General features: G+C 48.0%; 1 protein-coding gene across 1 annotated transcript in view; it reads left to right on the forward strand.

Annotated features, from left to right (window-relative positions):
• The window catches only part of CAVIN4 (caveolae associated protein 4), a 55,502-nt gene extending 35,495 nt beyond the window's left edge, over window positions 1-20,007 (forward strand). The window contains exon 2 of the mRNA XM_069620633.1: window positions 19,080-20,007. Coding sequence (XP_069476734.1) covers window positions 19,080-19,736 — 657 coding nt within the window. The 3' untranslated portion in view covers window positions 19,737-20,007. The remainder of the gene's footprint in view (window positions 1-19,079) is intronic.
• The last annotated feature ends 943 nt before the right edge of the window (window positions 20,008-20,950 follow it).

Raw genomic sequence — 20,950 nt, forward strand, 5'->3', positions numbered from 1 at the left:
GCAGCCATATATTTATCTGCTTTAGGAACGTAGTGTAAGATTAGTAAAGAAGAATAAAACACAATGTTGTATTTACTTCAGCAGCATAAATACTACAGCATTGTCATTTCGTATGATGTCACCGGGGTCAAAGGTCATGTGATGCCCTTCCTCTGATGCCATCAGGGGCAAAAGTGTTAAGGAGGACACATCCAATGGCAAGCACACAGATCTTTGGAGAGGGCTCAGGCAATAGTGCTGTTGTCCAGGTTCGATTGTGCAGTTGGTGCAGTCCTGTTTTTATTTTGTTTTACATTAGAGTTAGCCCCAGGCAAATGGTACCGGGTATGAAAGATCTCCACGGGCCCCATCGTTTCGCTGTCGCCCCCCACGCCGATCTTGATACCCCATTCCTTAACAAATGTTTAGGTCGCAAGAGCACAGAAGTCTATTGTTGTCCCCTTTATAAATAAAAAAAGTCTTTCCATTTTTATCAGTTTCATTGACTTTTTATTCAAATTTCGATTTATTTTCAGCTTTGACTCCCCTAACTAAAATGCATTGAGCCATGTTTGCTCAACATCTAGAAGATGAGCAGCCAGAAATGTGATTAAAGTGTTGAGGACACAGCAAGAGTTTTCCTGAAATCAAGCAGTTTGGGAAGAAACCCAAACTCCTGCATGTCCTTCCAGCCCTACCCACCCATTCTGCTTCTTCAAGCATCAATAGGGCAGGTAGCAGGTGCTGAATTGCCTTCTAGCTCTGACCAAAATCCAACGAAGAAAGCATGGGCAGTAACCAAGCCGGCTACGCGCTCCTGCACCAAACGCAAGGTCAGCAGCTGACTGTATTGTAATGTAGCATGATTTCGATTTGAGTTGATCATACTACATTACAATACAAAGTAGTTTGGTAGCAACAAAGCAGAGTGCTCTGGGATGGAGCACTCCAAAGAAGGATTCCTGAGCAATCGGAATGATCTGGACTATGTGCTCAGATCTGTGGCGTACCCTTCCGGGAGTTCCGGGAGGATAGCTCAGGGGCAACGTGCTTGCCTTGGAAGCAAAACGACATGGAGCAACACATGTTCGTTCCACAGGGTCCACGCTTAGGTTATTTATATCGTACCCTTACCCCGAGGTCTCTATCATATCATAACGCGCTTATTACCCAAAGTTTATAGCATTTCTGCAATAGTTGGATTTCACTCGAAAAAGCATGGCAGGAACTGATAGCTTTGAGGGGGAGTTGAGGAGGTGGAAAGGTTGAACAATGGTAGGTACTGGGTGGCAGTAGCTGCCAGCCTGGGCTAACGAAAGGAAGACTACTTGGACGCTGTGACAAACCTCTCCTGAAGGCTCCTTAGATATAGATACAAAATTACTGCCTATCATGAATGACTCATATGGAAAGCCAAGGTCTCTGAAGAACATCTCTACGTAACCATGCATGGCTTGGATCAGAGTGCCGTTACTTCACTACTCTTCAACACCAAAACGTAGCTTAACCGGGGAGGAAGTCAATGTTCCTGTCACAAGAGGCAGAACATAAGCATTCAACATCAGCAAAGTAATCCTTCTACTGCAGTCAGAGGAGGCGCATTGGTGAGGGCCTCGCTTCCTCAATCCAGATTTTTCAGACCAATTCACTTTGTCTGCAATATCTTTTGTACCGTGATCAATGGCCGCAGAAATCAGCCATCTCCTCCTCATCTGGAAACGGTACCTCCAGAAAATGGCCGCCTTCTAGACTGATGAGATCTTGAACCAAGTTTATTTGCGCAGGTCCTTCCCCCTCCATCTCTTCGTTATGTCCCAGCTTGATCCCTTTCCTTGGAAGGTCCAGGCAAGAACCTACTCCCTCCCAAACCTTAGTCTTGTTCCCCATCCTTCGTCTAAATGAGACCTGACCCCATCTTCTGTTAATTTTGGGACATTTCCCTCTATTCATATTAATCAGGCCCTTGCTCTACCGGGTGTTCAATGATGGCACAAGTTATACTATGCAGCCCCCAAATGCGTGTCCCAGTAAAGGCCTAGTCATGGCGACGTCATTAGTTTTGATTTGGAGGCCCACTGGTGTAACAGAGGCCCCCGCTGCCTCCGCAGTGCAGGGGGCCACATGCTGGCCATTCGCTGTGGGGGAGGCCCAGTGATAGTGGGGCCCTCGACAGGCTTGCAGGGGTCCCCCACATTTTGTGTTACACCAGTGCGGAGACCACAATCAGCCAATCACCTCCATAATACCACACTGCTGCCCGCTCTGTCCCTGCCAAGGAAGGCCTGGCGCTCCACTTGAGCCCTGGTGCACATGGCAGGGATCCCTCGCAGCTCTGGCTCCTCATAATCTCAAACAAAAGATCAGAAAACCTCAAGGAGCAGCACCCCGGAAATCTGAGCATGCAGTGTGATGGAGAGAAGAAAGGCATGGACAATGAGTATAGAAGTATATATATAAATATTGCCAAAATAAGATACTGTTACCGCCTGCATCAAGCATACAGTAATCGGAAAGGTCTTCATGATGCGGACCCTTTAGCTATTCCGCACTTTAGAGCCCCATTAGACTGCATGGGGATTGCCATTTTACCACAGTATAAGTATTATCACACGGAGTAATCGAACATCCTCCACACAAAACCAGGTGGTATTAGGGAGTTTCAATTTGAAAAATTCTGAATTTAGTAGAGCACTAAAACATGCAGTAATCAGAAACACTGATTGCTTTACCATTGCCGCCAAACACCAAATGAGGCCAAGAGTGTATGGTTTTTTTCGTGTCAACAATATATATCGAAGGCAACACTGAGATGTCTGACATGCTGCTATATTTGAGACATTTCTCAGATTACTTTGTTATGTCATTAGGATTGGATTCGTGCGCCGCTGCCACTTGCATGGCCTCCGGGCGCATTGGCGGATCTGGAAGACAGTGGGTAGGGTTGGTTAGTGGGGAGGAGATGGAAAAGCGAGTTTGTAATGCTTTTGTGTTGAGGCTACAGATCAGACGTACCCTGAGCTCTACCTGCTTGCAAGCTTGCTAGGCGTAAAACGTAGGAGACATCGAAGGCTTTGTGTCCAGAGGGGCGGCCTCATGCCTGTAGTGTGGGCATGTGTTGGCCAGAGGCTGAGTATGTTAATCATAGTTAGATGTGCACGTTTGTGATGTTTGTAGTATGGGAGGGGTCTTTTTCTTAAGCCGCGTCCAAGTGACTGGTGAGTATGATTGAGGGAAATTGAGGGCCACAGACAATGGAAAACCATTCAAAAGGGCGGGATGTCGCATGGGTTTATGTAGGGCTTTCAACTTATTGGTCTTGCTGTCGGCTGCATTACGCTGAGGGGTGTTTGACTTTAGTGGTTGATGCGTGAAGATGTCCTATTTTGAGGTTTAGATATATGTTCTGAGAGAAAGGGATGGCGTCCTCTTAGGGTTTTACAATACCTCCATGTGATGTGTTCCAGTCGGTCAGTATAGTTTCCTGACTGCCATGCGACTACGGGGGCCAGTATGGCATTCTCTTTGATTTTCATGCTCAAAGGCAACCTAACTATTGAGAAGTGTAATTTTCTTTTATTAATGAGTTTAGGTCAAACCTTCATTCTCTTATGCATGAAGAGACAGTTATTTTGGCTTTTCCTAAATTTCAGGTGGTCCTTTAGGGTGTGGACATCTCATGCTAGGGCGTGCCAGTGCTTGCCCACCATAGTAGAAAAGGCGGAGCCTCTGTGTCTTTCTCTGCAAAGTCTTTTGTTTTCAAAATGTATGTTGTTTAAGTCTCTGGTTGAGTGAGATTTGTTTTTGGCTGAATTCTGCTCCTTGACCTTCAAGTGCTCTGTGGGCGATGTAGAAGGCCTTAAACTGGATAACTTTTTTTGATTGGTAGACAGTGGTGCCCCCTGAGAGCCAGTGTTATGTGTTCCCTTCTGTTGAGTCTGAGTAATAGTCTAGCTCCTGTGGTTTGGATCGGTTGAAGTTCCTTTGTGAGCTAGTCCAGCATACCTTGGGGGGCGTGGGGGTCGAGGTGGGGTTGAGGGTGGGGGTGGGCTGTGGGGGGGGTGTGTGTGTGTGTGTGTTTTCTTCCCCCCCCCCACACACACACATATAGGCTTTCTGCAAAGAGTCATTTAATTGGTGCAATTTTTGCACATGCAATGACTCTCTGGTGCTTCCTATAGATATCTCTGCTCTGAATGCGGAATATGACATAATTAACAGAGCAAAATACAACATCATGGTCCAGTCCCCTGAAGAGATAGCCAGCCTGGACCTGGGAAGGGGGCCGACGTGGGATTGGCGCGGCTGGTTCAAACAACGATGTGATAAGAAGTGATATCTGAATTAACCGGACAACCTCACGCTTCCTGCTGATGCTCGGATCCAATTTTCTCCTTTCAAAGATCATTTGGCAAGCGTTGCTGCTTTCCATAGTCTGAGTCAGACATTTTCTAAAAGATTCAGTCTAGCCGTGGCCAAGGGGCTCTTTCTTAAGACTTATCGTCAATGACACGCTGCTGCGCTAATGACGGAGATCGAAGGATCAATAAGACGAGGAACATCGGAGTCACAAAATAAGCTTCGTGACACACGACATCTAACAACCATTGAGGCCGCCCACTTTATGATGCTATCCCTAAAGAATCAGCCCACATACAATGTCCGTCCTGGTGAGAGGGGATGGGGTTCACCACTCGCTTGCCAACCAACTGGTAACCATGTCTTCATGCGCTGTTATTTCATATGGACACCAGTAGGATAGCTCTGTGAGTTGCACACTCACATCTAAGATTTTTGGCCAGGATTCGAACCTGTGACCTGCAGATAGCACAATCATAATAACATCCCCCTGGGGTCGATGAAGAGATTACCAATTTCGGTTGGGTGATCTAATTGCAAATAACAGTTGTATATACAAAGAGTTTTGGCACGCTATCATAATAATAATTGTGATAAATGGGAAGGGGAAACCCTTTCCTTCGCACAGGGTTGAATCAAGCATTGTGCTCATACACAGATTACCTATAGCAGGCTTGACAAGTTGATCAGAAAGGTAATGTAATAGTCTGTTCATATAGCCATATGACTGTTGAGGGGTAAAAGTGGTCGTGGTATGACAAAATGGCTACTGCTCTGCAGGCGTACAGGGATGAGCAGTGTCTAAACAGCTACTCAGCCCCACACTATCACTGAACCAGCAGTGATCCCAATCACAAAGATGAAACCGGCACAGCCCAACATGGGTACCGCCATCGCCTCTTTTGGTAACGTGGGCCAAAGGCAGGGTATATCTTCAGGAGGGGTGCGGGCTGATAACAATGGCTGTACCCAAACAGCATTAGTACAATGCTTCAAGAACAAAAAGAATGTCAAATCAAGGTTCTGTAAACATTGGGACTTTAATAAAACACAATCAAATACAAACAACTAGATCATAAAAAACTAAAAACACACCCCTGTAAATAAAGAACACAGGGAAGGCAGAATTTGATGTGAAAGAGCACTCTTGGTTGATAAGCAGGTGTGTTCAGGCAAGAGACTTAGCAGCAATATCAATTGTTCAAGGGTGTGTCATTGGAAGGTATAGAAGTGGGTACTTCAAATTCACTACGGTCCTTTAAAATAGACCAGAGCTAAAGGGGCCCCTTCCAAATACCTTAGTTCTTGTCTTTGGATGCTCAACAGTGTCGGGACTTCTATGCACTTTCACTGGTGTGGAGCCGAAGTCGTGACGTTTGTGCCATGCGGTTCCACTGAGGAGTCACCATAGAGTCAGTTTAAAGTGCAGACTCTTGCTGGATTGAGTCAGTGTTTGTGACAGTGGAGTCGATAGGTTCCAGCAGTTCCGGACGTCGGGCGAGTCGGTGGCTAAACAATGCCTCTGCTGCTTCAAGTCACTGGCCGGGAGATGTTAGTCAATGGCTTCCAGCAGGTTAAATCAGTGCTCAAGTCACTTGCTTCCACAGAGGTGAGTCGGCAAATTGGTTTGAAGCTGCCCACCTTGCCTCAATGAGCCAAGCAGGCAGCTCGATGCTCTGAAGTGTGGCAAGTGGTTCGAAGGTTTGGACAACTCCAAAAGCAGCAACACAAGTCCTGCAGTGGTTCAAAGTGCGTTGAACACTATTAAGACAGCTCGCAAATGTCTTGAGATGATGAAACACGGTCCGAGCTGCTTCTAAACTTCTGTGTTGCTGGGACGCCCAATCCAGGGTCTCCAGGAGAAAGTGAGTTCTTTGCTTCTGCACTCCCCCACATAGGTGCCATGCATCTTCCTGGAGTGGGTCATTCACTTTCAGTGAGCAGGATCCAGGTTCCAGTGCCACAGCTAGCAGAGAGGCCTTGGTCCACAGCATTTCACCCCCAAGTTGTCATTTCTCTGCATGTCATTAATATGTGTTTTGATTAATTGACATTATGATCATTGTTTTTTGACCTGGGAAGATCGAACCACCATGATGTCCTACCAAGATGCAAACAGGTGACTAAGAGATCACAAACATCTCTGCAGCAGGCCCTGAACCCTCTGAACTCTATTACAATCATTGGGCCTCATTAGGAGGTTGCCTTTAACCCACCGGTTCTGCCAACGGGTTGCCACCAACCCCGTAACACTGATTCCACCACCTGATATCCTGATGCCACCGAGATATCACAAGTGACGGCAGAATGGTAAATCCCCATTCCCATGGAGTCCTATAGATGCCGGTGCTTCAGTGAGAGACATGGCAGGTGATCCACGCCCCTACCAGCATTCTCGTAGTGCGGTGGTCTGGAAAGGGTGCTGCTATATTGCTACCGGCACCCTTATTTCCAGACCGCCGTACTTGGAAAGAGGCCCATTGTCTTGCATATTAAGTATTAAGGTCTATGCTGTTGCATATATCTGAACAAACCACACTGATCAACCTATAAATGATACATGGAAGTATGAGTTTAGCTCACCAAGTGTGTCCATGGTAAATCAGTGGAACTTCCAAGGAAAGGACCCAACTGTGTTCATGCCAAAATCCGCATTTGACATTGTTCTGAGTTCAATGGCATAGAAGCAGTTTTAATACACATACTTAATGCAATTACCAAGTGCCCATTTTGAAGTTGCACATTCTCTAGAGTGCCCTGTGGCTCTTTCGGGGTGAATCATACTGTTTTTAATCATCTGTTGGTATAAAAATATCCTTTTTATTCTGAGGTGCTTTCAGGATGTGGCTTGATGCTTTGCAAGTCAACTTTACTGAGCACATAGTACCAGACTAAACACAGGGGCCCTCATTACGACCCTGGCGGAAATCGAAAAACGATGGCGGAAATGCAATACCGCCATCGAATAGCGCTCGGTGCGATTATGACCCGTCACCGCAAAGTACGATGCCATTAGCGACACCGTAGTGAACGCCAACGCTAACTGCACCAAGTACGCGCGCGCGCGCCATGCCAAACCGTAAATACCACCATGGCGCAACGGTACGCGAATTCTGACCCTAGCGGACATGCACCTAACGCCATCAAGCACGGCGGAAAGTACCATTCCGCCATGGTGAGAAGTACGGCATCGCGAATCAACCGTAAACGGCCCCACTGAGTGCCTGTACACCACTCCCTGGCCACATTGTACAACTCCCCGTAGGTGCAATGAAGTCACAATGCAACCAGTGAAATGTACAAGTCACCCATGCATGCCAACGAACAAAAGAATCTCAAGAGGGGCCAATGGGAGCTGCAGGGCACAGATGGCACGAATACAGAAGCTATTCCAATGGACATGACCTCAGTCTCCCACCAAGAAACGCACGCAAACACAGGCACCTGTGACCAGCAATATTCAGAAAATCACATCATTCCACCAATCCACCTGGCTGACCGGCATCTGTTACACAAAACCTAATCCCCCGCCCCTGAGCATGACATCATTCAAACAGTCATATTGGCAGCCCTTATCCCTGACCTCACTGGGCTTCGTAGGCAAACGCGCCCAGCACAGTACCACGCAACTATACTCCGAAGCTGGAACCCAATGCAGATCTCCTCACAACACATCGCTCCCCAAATAGGAATATGCCACATCACTTGCAAAGAAGAACGCTACACGGCCCATATCAGAATAGAAATTTAATGCACAACAAATTCACCAAGCCCATACAGCCATTAGGCCATGAACTCCAAAACACATTTCACCATTGTGGGCTGCATCCGCAATAAATGACCAGCTACTTCTTGTGTGACGCCCTGTTCCTTCATGGTACACAGGGCCACATTCTCGTACGAAAAGGCAACATGGAAGCGCCCAGAACCGCAGGGCCGACCCAATGGGGAGGCACTAGTCCAGCTGAAAGGCCGAAATGTTGCTCCGAGCCACTAGTACTGCGTAAGGGCATGTGGCCCATTGGCGATCGTCTCATAAGATCGTAATGCTGCTCCACTGATTAACACGAAGCAGCAGGTGTCGGGAGTAAAATCCATCTTCAGGAGTGGCATACAGATGGCAGTGGCAAAAGGGGAGGAGATACCTGTCAACCAAATGAAAAGAAAAAGAATAGAATGGCCATCAGAACTACATTTGAATTACTCACTTCAATGATCACACCAAATCCACAGCCATATGCATGCTAGCCCACTCCAAAGGATCATCACCACCCAAAAACCACTTGCGACTCATAACTATCTATATCGAGGTGAAAACACCATCACAAACGAGTGTACCTGTGCATGCGTCTGTTAAAACAGAATCCATCAGATGGGATTGGTAACGTGCATGGACACAAGTGTCTGAAGGCGCGTCGAGACAGGGAGGGCTCAACAAGGCCAGATAGACGATGGTCCCACTATGGCAGCCCTGCATCACATAGCGCAGGGGAGGCGGATAGATTCCAAGAAGCCCTGTACATGGCAAACTCTGTATCAAATCATCTGTCCATGCATCCATTCATCATTCCCTCATCCCGTAATGATAACGCCTGTTTCCATACTCACATAACATGTGAAAATTCCATTGAGTCTGTGCGTTATGCAGCCTGCATAATCCACTGTGCCCCAGCCCGTAATTCCAGTGTTGTGAAGTAACATGTATTTGGGAACGTCCGGCCTCATCGTCCACTTCGCTATTGCGCATCCCAAACTATTCATATCAATCATTGCATCCTCGCCATGGCCCCTGTCCCAAGGACATTGCAAATATAACGTTCTATTGTTCAGTCAGACCTGTGGGCATCTCCTCGCCGCTAGCTGAAAACCGAAAGCGCCGCCCTTCGAATTCCTCATTTGCAACATCACGTCGAAAAGGCATCTGTGGCCGCTTGAAATCACAAATTAATCCATCTAGTGCGGCTGTGTGTGTAAATGGCAACTGCCTTCACTCACAAATGGGACGCCCCGCCCGTCGTTGAAACTCGGTACAGTGATGCATGAGGGTCCACCGTTACTCGAGTACTACGTTCCACTGACCCTTCACAAGTCTGTTCGCGACTGCTAAGATAGTATGTGAAACAATGGGACCATAGCCGAATGAACATATCAACCAATGTTACACTGCCATCGGGTACAAATACATGATTGTAATAGCAAGATGCCATTCCTCGAATTGCAGCGTTGTGTGCGGGACGTGCTCGCCCAAAGGGGAGAGCAGCTTGCACAGGTGGAATGAATCACCACAGGTGGAGGCCATACAGCCTGAAAACACATAAATAGCACACCCAGTCTCCTCCCACAACCACACCCACTCCGAAATGCTACCGGCAGGACTCGCGATGTTGGCCCTGGGGGACCTGATAGCACTGCAAGTACTCCAACTCCAAGAAGAAGACGAACACCAACTACAACCGGCCGCACGGAGGAGACGCAGGAGGAGGAGGAGGGCAAGGAAGGGCCAGCAAGGGCCGCCAGCACAGCCACTACCACCACGCAGGCAGCCCGCAATCCCACGCCTCCGAGCACATCCGTTCAACCTCACTGATTAGCAGATCCACACCCTCTACCGTTTGGACCGGGACACCATAGCCGCCATTGTGGACATGACACAGGCTGACCTTGTCAGCATGATAGATAGCCCAACCGCCATCCCACCCCTACTGAAGGTGGTGCCTGTACTCCACTTCCTGGCCACAGGCACCTACCAGCACACAGTCGGACAGTTGCATGGCATCTCACAGCCACTGTTCTCACGGACACTATTGCAAGTGCTCGATGCCCTCCTGAAGCACGCAGACGACTACATCTCTCTACCACGCTCGGAGCAGGAAATTACCAACACAAAAGTGGGATTCCATGCACTTGCCGGCATACCGGGTTGCATTGGTGCCATCGACTGCACCCATGTGGAATTGGTCGTCCCACATGCCATGGAGGCCCAGTACCTCAACCGAAAACAATTTCATTCACTGAATGTACAAATGGTGTGTGACTCCAACAGGATCATTACACATTGTTGTGCCCGATTCCCTGGATCAACCCATGATTCTATGGTCTTGAGGAACTCAACAATACCACGCTACATGGAGCGACACGCAGGGAACAGATCCTGGCTACTCGGTGAGTCTCATTTCATGCATGCTGATGTGGGGTATGTGATGCGGCAATGACCTGGCAGGAAGGGGGGGGTGCGTACGTAGCAATGGCATTCCACATTATTCGTTTATCGTCCACATACAGGTGATGCCGGATATCCACTGAAGAGATGGCTCCTCACACCAGTCCGGAACCCACGGGACCAGCATGAGGAGGACTACAACCATGCCCACTCACGTACCCGTGTAGTCATTGAACAGGCATTCGGCCTACTGAAGACTCGTTTCCGGTGCCTCAGCAGGTCTGGCGGGGCACTCCTGTACCGCCATGTGAAGGTTGCAAAGATGGTGATGGCATGTGTCATGCTACACAACATGTGCGTACGTAGAAATGTGCCCATGCCCCCTGACGCAGAACTGCAAGCACCTGAAGATGGTCATGATGAGGGTGGGGATGTGGCAGCACCTCAAGGAGTCTGCGAGGCACAGGAGGGCCGTGACATCCGTCAGCATCTCATAGATGCATGCTTCTAGCACTCACGCCTGGTGGCTGATACATGGACACGGGACTCGTGGCACTGTGTGTGTCTGGTACATGCACAATATGGACTGTACGCCTATGATTGCCTCGTACACAAAGATCAATGTCCACACATCTCATTGGTTGATCGTGCATTGTTTATGGCATATGTGATATCATGTTGAACACCCTATCGACCCGCCACCCAAGTGAGCCCAACACCCCCCTCCACCCTCCTACCTCCCCCCCGAACACCAGTGTCCAAAGATGCTCATTGTCAGTGGGCAGTCGCTATTGCAAGCCCCCTCTGCGGGTATCAGGGGCACCCCTGCCTGTGGAGCGCAGGTTCCTCCCAGATCTACGTTGGGGGCTGCCCTGGACGGAACTTGCAACGGATGATGTCTCTGCCTGCTCACGTCCATGCATGTCCCTAAGGGTTTGTGAGAGCTCAGTGAGCACACGGCGCACTGCGGCAAGTTCGGCACATACGTCTTTGGACGTCGCATGCAGTTCCCCCCTCAGGCTCTCGGTGCTTCTCTCCATTTGGACTCTCAGGCTCTCGGTGCTACTCTCCATTTGGACTCTCAGGCTCTTGGTGCTACTCTCCATTTGTGCCCTTAGGGCAGAAATGGAGAGAAGTACAGTGTCTCAGTTGATGTTTCTATGTCTGCCTTAGTGCCCCCACATTCATCGGCATGGTCCTTGAGGAGCGTGGCCAGTTGCTGCTGTTGCACGATTAACTGGTCGAGGGACTGTTGCCTCTGTGACACCACCGCAAATGGCCATGGCCCAGCAGAGTGGCTGTTCGCCTCATGTTGCCCTGCCACAGGGCTTGTGGGGGATGGCCAGTCGTCGTCTTGTGGGTGCCCCTGCGTGGTATCCTCATGGTGTACGTGATGGAACAGACAGGGGGATTGGGACAGGTCATGGATGGATCTGACTTCGACATCCCCGTCTTCTGTGTCGGAGCATGCTGCCATTAATGGAGTGTCACCTATGGTGCTGCTGCCACCAGAGGCAGTGCCTTCTGTGGCATCCATTGGGGGGACCTGTGGTGGTGCTGTTGTGGGCATGCTGGCTGCTGGGGTGCCTGTTGGAGTTCCCTCCTCTGTGCTGCCACTTGATTTGTGCTGCTGCCGTGTCTTGATGCGTGCAGCTGAGGTGGAGGGTCTTTGGCCGTTGGTCTTGGCCCTCTTTGCAGGTGTGCTGGTAGGGGTGTCCTGAAGCTCGTCGTTTGGATCGGACCCTGTGGTGGAGTAAAGGAGGGCGAGCGTTATTAATGGGTCTGTGGGAATTGGAATGGCAATGTATCACATGCATTGGGGTGGTACCTGAGGGTGATTTGGGTCGGGGCCTTGGAGGTGCTTTCATTTGTGTGTGGAGTGAGGGTGCAGTTGTTTGGCAGCCTGCAGTTAGGGTGTGCCTGCTGCACGTGTAGAGGGTGTTTTTGGGGTTTTTAATTATTTATGTATTTATTGTGAGTTTTAAAGTGCGCTGTCAGGCCAATGTGTGTGGACGTTCTCCTGGACATGTGTTACTGTTGCGCTATGGTGATTCACATGATTGGACATTGTGGATTTGGCATGGTTTTATTTGGGCCACCTACCGGATTCTTCGGATGTCTGCACTCCTTTCTCCATCCCTCCGACTCCCTCTATACTCTCCATTCCAATGGTGGAGGCACAGATTTCTTCCCAGGGGGTCAACTTGATGGGTGATTCCGATCCTCCCCCGGTGGCTGTGGCAATGTTGCGGTTGGCAGAAAGTATGCTACGGACGCGTATCCGCAGGTCGTCCCATCGCTTTCTGCATTGCTGTGGGTTGCGGGGTGCGGTCCCCACCGCACTTACCCGCTGTGCCACCAGGGCCCATATGGCCTTCTTGTTCGCAAGTGCCGTCCTGGTCATTTGCGTGGAGAAGACGGCGGCAGCATTCTCCTGGAGGGTCTCTGTGAGCACGGTGAGTTCCTCACGGGAGAAGTGGACCTGCCGCTTGCGGTCGCACGCTTTCTTCGCTACTTTTCCCATTTTTCTTGGTTACACTAGGGTGGATGACGGGTTGGGATGTGTCTCAGGGTAGTGTTTTTAGTGGTTGTGTGGATTTTGTGGTTTTATAGGTGTACGGCGTGATGTTTCCCGTTCCGGGACCATGTTTTTACTTCCGTTTCCGTATATTTACGGTCACCGTACTTTCCGGTTGGCGCTCAGTGCGGTGTCCGCTAAGATGGGTGGCGGTATTGCACCTAGGGCGCCGTACGGCGGCGGTGTGGGCCGTTTTGGGGTCATTTCCGCCATCGCGGACTTTGCACTTCCGCCATGGCGTGGTGCTCGTGCCCGATGGGTCGGAATGGGCCGCACTTTGCTCCATCGTGCAATGGCGGAAACGCTATTTAGGCTGTGGCGGTCCGGTCAGTCACTTTCCGCCAGGGTCGTAATGAGGGCCAGGGTGTAAGGAGATGTTTCCTTCCAGCCAAACTGCAACCTGTAAATGCCAGAAACATGTGCTGAAATCCTGGCTTCCCTACTTGACCAAACATTGTAATCCTCTGCAAATCACTTAACATCGCTGTACCTTATTACCCTTAGATGAAAGACGGAGTATCGCCTAGAAGTGGTTACATAGTGCCTCGATGCCTCCGGGTTTTGCGCGCTCTAGAAATGAAATAAATAAATAAATATATGAATCTCTTTGTCAAACGATGCATACATAAATTATAGGGGAGCGCAGCACATTCTACGGTGTTGCACTAAAATGACCACATTGGAGGTGGGGCTGATCAAATCAGGTGGCTCAGAGGGACATTATCTGTTGGTACAAGGCCACATAGCCTGCCTTCTGAGAAGTTCATTATACCCCTCACTGCCATTTTCCTCTGACCTCCTTTCCCACCAGATGCCCTTCTGCTTCACTGCTGCCTTTGGCACCACAGAAACGCTGGTGGCAGACCTACTCTTCCATCGCCACTACCCCGCCTCGGTCTAACAGACGTCAAAGAAGGAACTTTCCACTTCCCAGCCGCCTCCTCTCCTTCCACTGGTCATCATAAGCCAGTCTATGGGTCCCCGAGTGCAACGTTCTTTCGTTTCTTTTGCTCTTTCAGTCCCAGGTTCCATTTTGTACCCTCTCAATGGTGCTAATAGTGATGACATCAGCCTTCACCTCGCTGCCCTCAGGCCATTACTCTGGGCCGCAGCCACTGCGTCACGTTGCTGTGATCACTATAATAATATTGGCCATTTATGAAGTGCAAACCGCTCGCTGAATTGCCTTTAACCCCTCAAGTGTCAAGGATTAGTTTGCCACGAGTGAGTAACTGCCAGGCTATTATGCAAGTCTATGCAATGTCACTTGTGAGTCACTATTCCCTTCTCATAGATTTAGTGAAATAAATGACACTACAACATTGCAGGTGGATGTATTGGGGGCTGGGGGTGAGGCTTGAAGAGTAGCTTGCAGAGTGTGTGGTGGGAAGCATGAAACGATAGATCCTTGGGATACAACTTGCATATGTAGGGTATTACAATGAAAGCCGGGAGGATAGCTCAAACACACACTACTCGCTTGGGCACAGGACTCTCCTGTGTGTAATGGGTGCTATACTTCGGCCGGGTCGACTCATGCCTTCAATCGACCACTGCCCCGGATGACGACCCGAGTACCACATTGTGGGTAATAACGAGGCGATACAACTAGACAGGGCAGACGGACACTGCCGGTATTAGCCCGCCACCCGCGTTAAGGGCCTGAGCATCGCTCAAGCTCTAAATCTGGGTGACGGTGCTGTCACTACTAGCAGGGGCCACCTGGTAATGTGGGTTGTACCGCCATTAGCACCTGTGATGAGCATATATGGGAGCTAAGACTGTTAGAACAAGAAAGCTTACCTCACTAAGTCCCATTTCACTGTTCATGACATGCCCCCCCCAACCCCTCTTCTGTTTTGGGTTTGGTAACGAGCCCTCGCACCAACGCATATGGAACGGGGGTTCTAAAGGGACGATGGCTCAGAGGGACAGGGGCACAGTGCTCATGCTGCTCAGAGCACAGGCTTGTACCTTTTAATACGTCCAGATACCCTTGGGTTAGGTGCGCTTTACAAATAAATAAATACATAAATAAATACAGCCCATGTCCAAGAATCCTGATTGGCTAGATGCCCCTGCCAGGGTGCGAAAGATGGTAACCGAGATTACCCATTACCAAGCGTTCGGCAACTATATTTCCAGTAATGGTGGCCACATATGAAACACCAAAATTATTATGGTAATATTATTTCATTTAAATTACATAATAAAGTTCTCCGACCTTCCACACTCGCCTTTTTTCGTTCAAAGGCACTGTTGAGAAAATCTCAGCCCATGCCCCTCAATATTACTATGTCACTGTCATGCAGTTGCCTTGGCAGCAGTGCCTCAACAGTTAATACTACCTGTATCCAGTGCCAGAAGTGTACCACAAAAAAGTAGTGGAACTGTGGTTTCGGCAGGGGCGAGGGTAGGCAGAAGCATAGTGCAACATGTGGCCAGGTGTTGCGGCCAGGGCATCGCAAGTGACTAGTAACTAAGGCTCCTATTACAACTTTACACTTGCAGAGGGACATGAATGGACAAATCCTCTGTATAGAATGGTGAATATGGCTGTAAAAAATAGAGGAATGGTGAATAGAAACAAATAAAAGTAGTGGAACCCCGCTCCCGACCGTTCCCGCTCACTTCGATCACTGCCTTTATCAGACATTCCCTCTCCTCCTGACCTTAATTCCGTAGAGGGACAGAATACGACTTTGTCAAATGCACCCAAAGGCACATGGCGAATGTGTTGATGGAGATCTTACTGTCCATCACGGATTTACATTCTCACGGTGCCACTGTAGTCTTAAGCCACCACAAAGACACCATAAATCCATCTGCAGAGGGGACCATCGTTGAAATTGCCCAAAAACTGGTCCCAACAGCTAAGGTGATAAGTCTTTTTAACGATGGTCGATGAGTAGACGCAGGAGCGCTGTTAAAAAGACTTATCGCCCATCATTGCATCACGATAACTTCATCCACTCCCCGCCCTGTATGGAAATAGTGGTCCCAACACAGATTCTGTTCTCTGCATCCTTTTTTACCAGGCTCCAGTCTAATTCCTTTGTATTAAATTAGACTGGTGTTGGCCTACTGCTTCGTAAACTGTCCCATCGCCGAAACTCTATGGCCAGCATCTGATGCCTTCTAGTCTGCACTCGTTGAGCACCAATGCAGGTTTATTTGTAACCCTTGGGCTACCGGGATCAACTTATTTCATGCTGTCTCTCATTTTACATAATGTCCACAGGAATCTTCTTTATGTTTCATATGCTTTGCTTCTTTGCATACCTTTCGGCAATTTAAAGTATGGCAACGCTTATGATAGTTACCAACATCTAGGCAACTGACTGCTCTTTAATGGCATGGCCGTTACATACATTAAATGTGTGTCTTGGCAATTTGGGCACAGAACAAATGCCCTTCTTGAATTTTTGGAATACAAGTTCATGTAGCATACATTTCTATGGTATCAGGTAATATTATCCCCACAAACACTGTCGCCATGTATATGGTCGTCTATGTCGCCTGTGATCTTTCTAAATTATCCCCAGAAATAATCGGGTAAATGGAAGCGGGGGTTGCAAGGGTGTCCCCTGCTCCCTTTAAAAAAAATATGTGGGTTGTGGGGGTGTCGCCTGGAGGTTCCATGGGTCAATATTGCCATGGCACCATTCTTGTACGGCGATATTTTTGCAGGGATATTAACACATGGGACCCATTTCTACATCTTCTGAGCTAGCTGTGCACAAGCTGTTGCGTTCTTCTCTACTACCAATGGAGGAAGCCTCCTCCCCTGCCTAGCTTCCTGTTATAGATGTTGACCTATCACTTTGTTGGAATAGCCTCCTCCCAACCACTGTGCAACACATTTCCAGAGCACTGAACATCGATCCCCCCCAATGTCCTTCCCCATTAGATGACAACGCTGTTGTGGCTTTGGGAGGATGGACATGTTCCCTTCAACCGCTCGTCTCTTTCACGTTGTGCGTTTCCCGCGTTCACCTTTACACTGCCAATGCTTGGCTTAGTCAGCTTCACACCACCAGGTGATCATCCTTGCTTACAGGGTGGGTCATTCAAAAGCGTTGCCTGGTGAAAAAACCTCCACACTTCACGGGACTGCTTGAGCACATCTTAAGAACACAACCAAGACGCTGGCTAATTCTATTACCACCCCATCGATGGACTACAAATTGCCTTTACTGAAAATTGTTCAGGATCACATGTTTTTTTTATACCCCCTTTTCCTTCAACGTTAATTTGATCTCCTGCCAATGACCACACCTGCATCGCTACTACCACAATCACACTCCTTTCCACTTTGTTCACCTCTATTCCCTACTCTCAAACACTTGGAGTGGTTCTACAGGGGTTAGACACTTTTCTTATCCACTTAACCTTTTCCCTGGTTCCTTTCCCCGGGGCACAGACATGACATGCCACGGAGGATTGTCTGCATAGTGGTGTAAGACCCCTATGGTGATGATGGGTGTAGAATGAAGGCCTGCTAACATATTAAACGTATTGTTATTTATTGATTTTTATTTAATGGCTTAAATTGCTGCTCGAGAACAGCAGAGCACTGTACAGGGCATGGGTAGCCCACATTTGGGCTGGCATCTTTTAACAGTAGTACAGTGAGCGGCATTCTGTGCGTCCATTGGAATTAGTCTCTGGTCAAATTCTGCTAAACGTTTTAAGCAAGTCTGTGTCATTTGCGCACACATGACACCACCGGTGAAGCCATTCATGATATCAGAAATCATATTGCAAATACCTTAGAAAAAGTAGGCATCAGGAAGATTTTACTATATATATATATACATATCTAGTGTATATATATATATATATATATATATATATATGATATACCCGGCATTGCCTGGGCTTTCATTCCCTCGTAGTTACAGGTAACTGTGCCAATTTGGTGCAGATTGGTGAAACGGTATGGAATTGTTTAAGGAACAACACTTCGCCAAGCCACAAACCCACAGCCACATTTTAACTTTTGCTGAAATCTGGGGAAGGGGTGGAGTGTCGAAATGTCATGTAGCCAGTAATGTTCTGAGGGTCCTAACAGGTGACTATGCAAACTGTTTCACCAATCTGCACCAAAGTGTGGAATTGTATAGGGAACATACGCAAAGCCACAAATCCACAAACCCACAAATGTTCACTTTGATATATAGATGTAAAAGTAGTGAGGTAGTACCATTTGAACTGGAAATATGGTAGTCAAAGTTACTCATCATAACTTTTTTGTGACTAGACTAGCCCTCTCCAGGAATAGGTCAAGAGAACTCATAGTAACTTCTTTGCAAAGTCACAACGCTTTTTCCAGCCTTGAAAAAAAAAGTAACTTACGCCAGCATAAGTTATAGCCGATCCACAAAAGGGTTGTAGAAGAGAGGTGCATTTAGCATAAGGTCACCAAAGCGAGACTCCTTGTACACAAAGTTAAACCACAGCAAACCCAACCAAAGTGAGCATTCTCATGGCCGAGTCAAGGAGCTTTCATCTCATCATGGTTTAATGTGTTAATATCCCCGCAAAAATATCGGCATACAAGAATGGTGCAATTTTTTTGGAGCAATATTAATCCATGGAACGTGCGGGGGACACCCCCAAAACCCCGCTCCAATTTACCCCATAAATTATCCCACCCAATAATATTGCCTGTGACGTTTCCCGACTACCATATATATGGCGATATTATTGGTGGGGATTATTACCTGATAGCCTCATTATGGATTCGTGGAATTAAAGGTAGACAAACGCCCACAAAAGTGTATCTTCAAAGGTATTTACAAAAGCTCAAGCATTTTCACATGACCTTCTGGGAGACCTTTAAGTATCACTTGGATTTTCGGAGTGTAAATGTTGCATGCGGGTTGTGTACTCTAAGATATGTGGTAGTCAAATACATGTTTTCACCAAGAAAATTTACTTTCACTCACTTCTAAATATTTCTTTTCCTAGTAAGTTGACTCACGCTCTATGTTTAATTTGCAGGAGGATACTCCATGCCCTACTAAACTGACTGTCGTTAAAGAAAATGAGTTGGATGGCCACTTGGCAGAAGAATTTTGCCCGCCTGATGATCTCTCCTCCGATGAAGAGTACACCGTAGCCGAAACCAGGGCCACGCGCATGAAGAAATCAGGCATGCAGCGCATAGACAACATCAAGAAGGCCTTCTCCAAGGAAAAAATGCAGAAGACGAGGCAGAACTTCGGCAAGAAGGTGAGCAGCATGCGCACTCGGATCGTGACTCCGGAGAGAAGAGAGAGGATACGCCAATCGGGGGAGAGGCTGAAACAGTCGGGCGAGCGGTTCAAGCAATCGATCGCCAAGGCAGCACCTAAGAAGGAGAATTTCAAGATAAAGGTCAGCAAGAAGGACAAACAGCGCACGCTGGCCGAAGGCCAGGAGGGCAGCAAGGAAGGTAGCGTGGATGCCGCCCTGGACAGTGGCTCTGCCGAGATCCTCAGCGAAGAGATCACCTACACCCAGGTGGTGACAGTGAAGAAGAAGGAGGCCAGCACCAACACCGGCCCCTACCTCTTTGAAGAGATACCTCCTCACGCCGCTGCAAAAATCATTCTGAAACAGGAAGAAGAACTCCGGGTGGACGACGAAGCTCCCCTGCTGGATATAAAGCAGTCCTAGGCGCCATGTGTCGCTGTGGTCACGCAAGAGCGGGTTCTGTCACAATCTGTTTTTAATCAAGAAGAAAGATTGACGGCTCCATAATGTAGGAGTGTGTACGTGTGTGTGTGTGTGTGTGTGTGTGTTTATGTTAATCCTGTCAACACGATGATGAATGCTGTCATTTGTAATTGTTCACAGAGTATCACAGTCAGGGATCATGTAAATAGCATTCACATTTTGCCTCTTTGTCTTCTGTAACTGAGTATTAATAAAGACTCGTGTTGGATAATCAGGGTATATTACTGCACATTAGACCCGGGAATTAACATAAACAGTACATATTTTATCTTGTTGATCAACCTATGCATAGGCTGTTCATGAACCCTTAACCCCGTGGCATTGCCGCCTTATCACCTCACTTCCTTGTTTGGAAATTGATTGGACTGAGAACAGAAGCAGAGGATCCATTTTGCTGAAGTCTGGCCAACAGCAGTGTATTTTGCCAGTGATGCTCGGCATTCCATATGCTATTTGGCTCCAGCAGATTTTGGTATTTGCGTGACGGTCTGTTCTTTTCTCCTGGGTGCACGGCATCGTTCTCTGTTGCCATGGTAAGTAATATGCGTTGGAATAGGCTGCAAATCGGTTGGAAAGATGATGGCAAAGAAGACACTGTTTGTGGGTAGGCATGTATTCGAGCATGTGGCCATAGGATCAGTTAAGATCTGCAGGTGAACTGAAAGTTCTGTTCAATTTGTTTCTACTTTGTGTTGCGTTGAAAGGTCCTTCCAACAGTTGAGTGTTGCCCTAGATCTGCACTGCTTTCAAATTTTACTTTCAAGGTTTGGAGATTAAAGCGAATGTCTACCCATTGGAATACATTTTCGACTAGAAGGGTTTAATTAGTCACTTGCTGCCATCTTTCTTTCTAAGATGCCAAGGAACCAAAATTCTTAACGATTTTCATCTGTATCTTAATGCTGAGTGAAGTTTGTGGACGAATGTGGTGCTTGAAGGCTGTCAGAGGGTTGTCAAACTCCAGGCCTCGAGGGCAGGATTCATGCCGGGTTTTTAGGATACCCCTCATTAATATTCATGAAATAAATTTGCATACAATCGTTCTAAATGTATGCACATTTTTCCTCATTAATTTTAATGAGGGATATCCTGAAAACCCGCCAGGATTCCAGCCCTCGAGGCCCAGAGTTGGACAACCCTGTGTGGAGTGGTTC

This window comes from Ambystoma mexicanum, chromosome 5q (assembly GCF_040938575.1).
Source record: "Ambystoma mexicanum isolate Mex_15411 chromosome 5q, UKY_AmexF1_1, whole genome shotgun sequence".
In the NCBI taxonomy this organism is placed as follows: Eukaryota; Metazoa; Chordata; class Amphibia; order Caudata; family Ambystomatidae; genus Ambystoma; species Ambystoma mexicanum.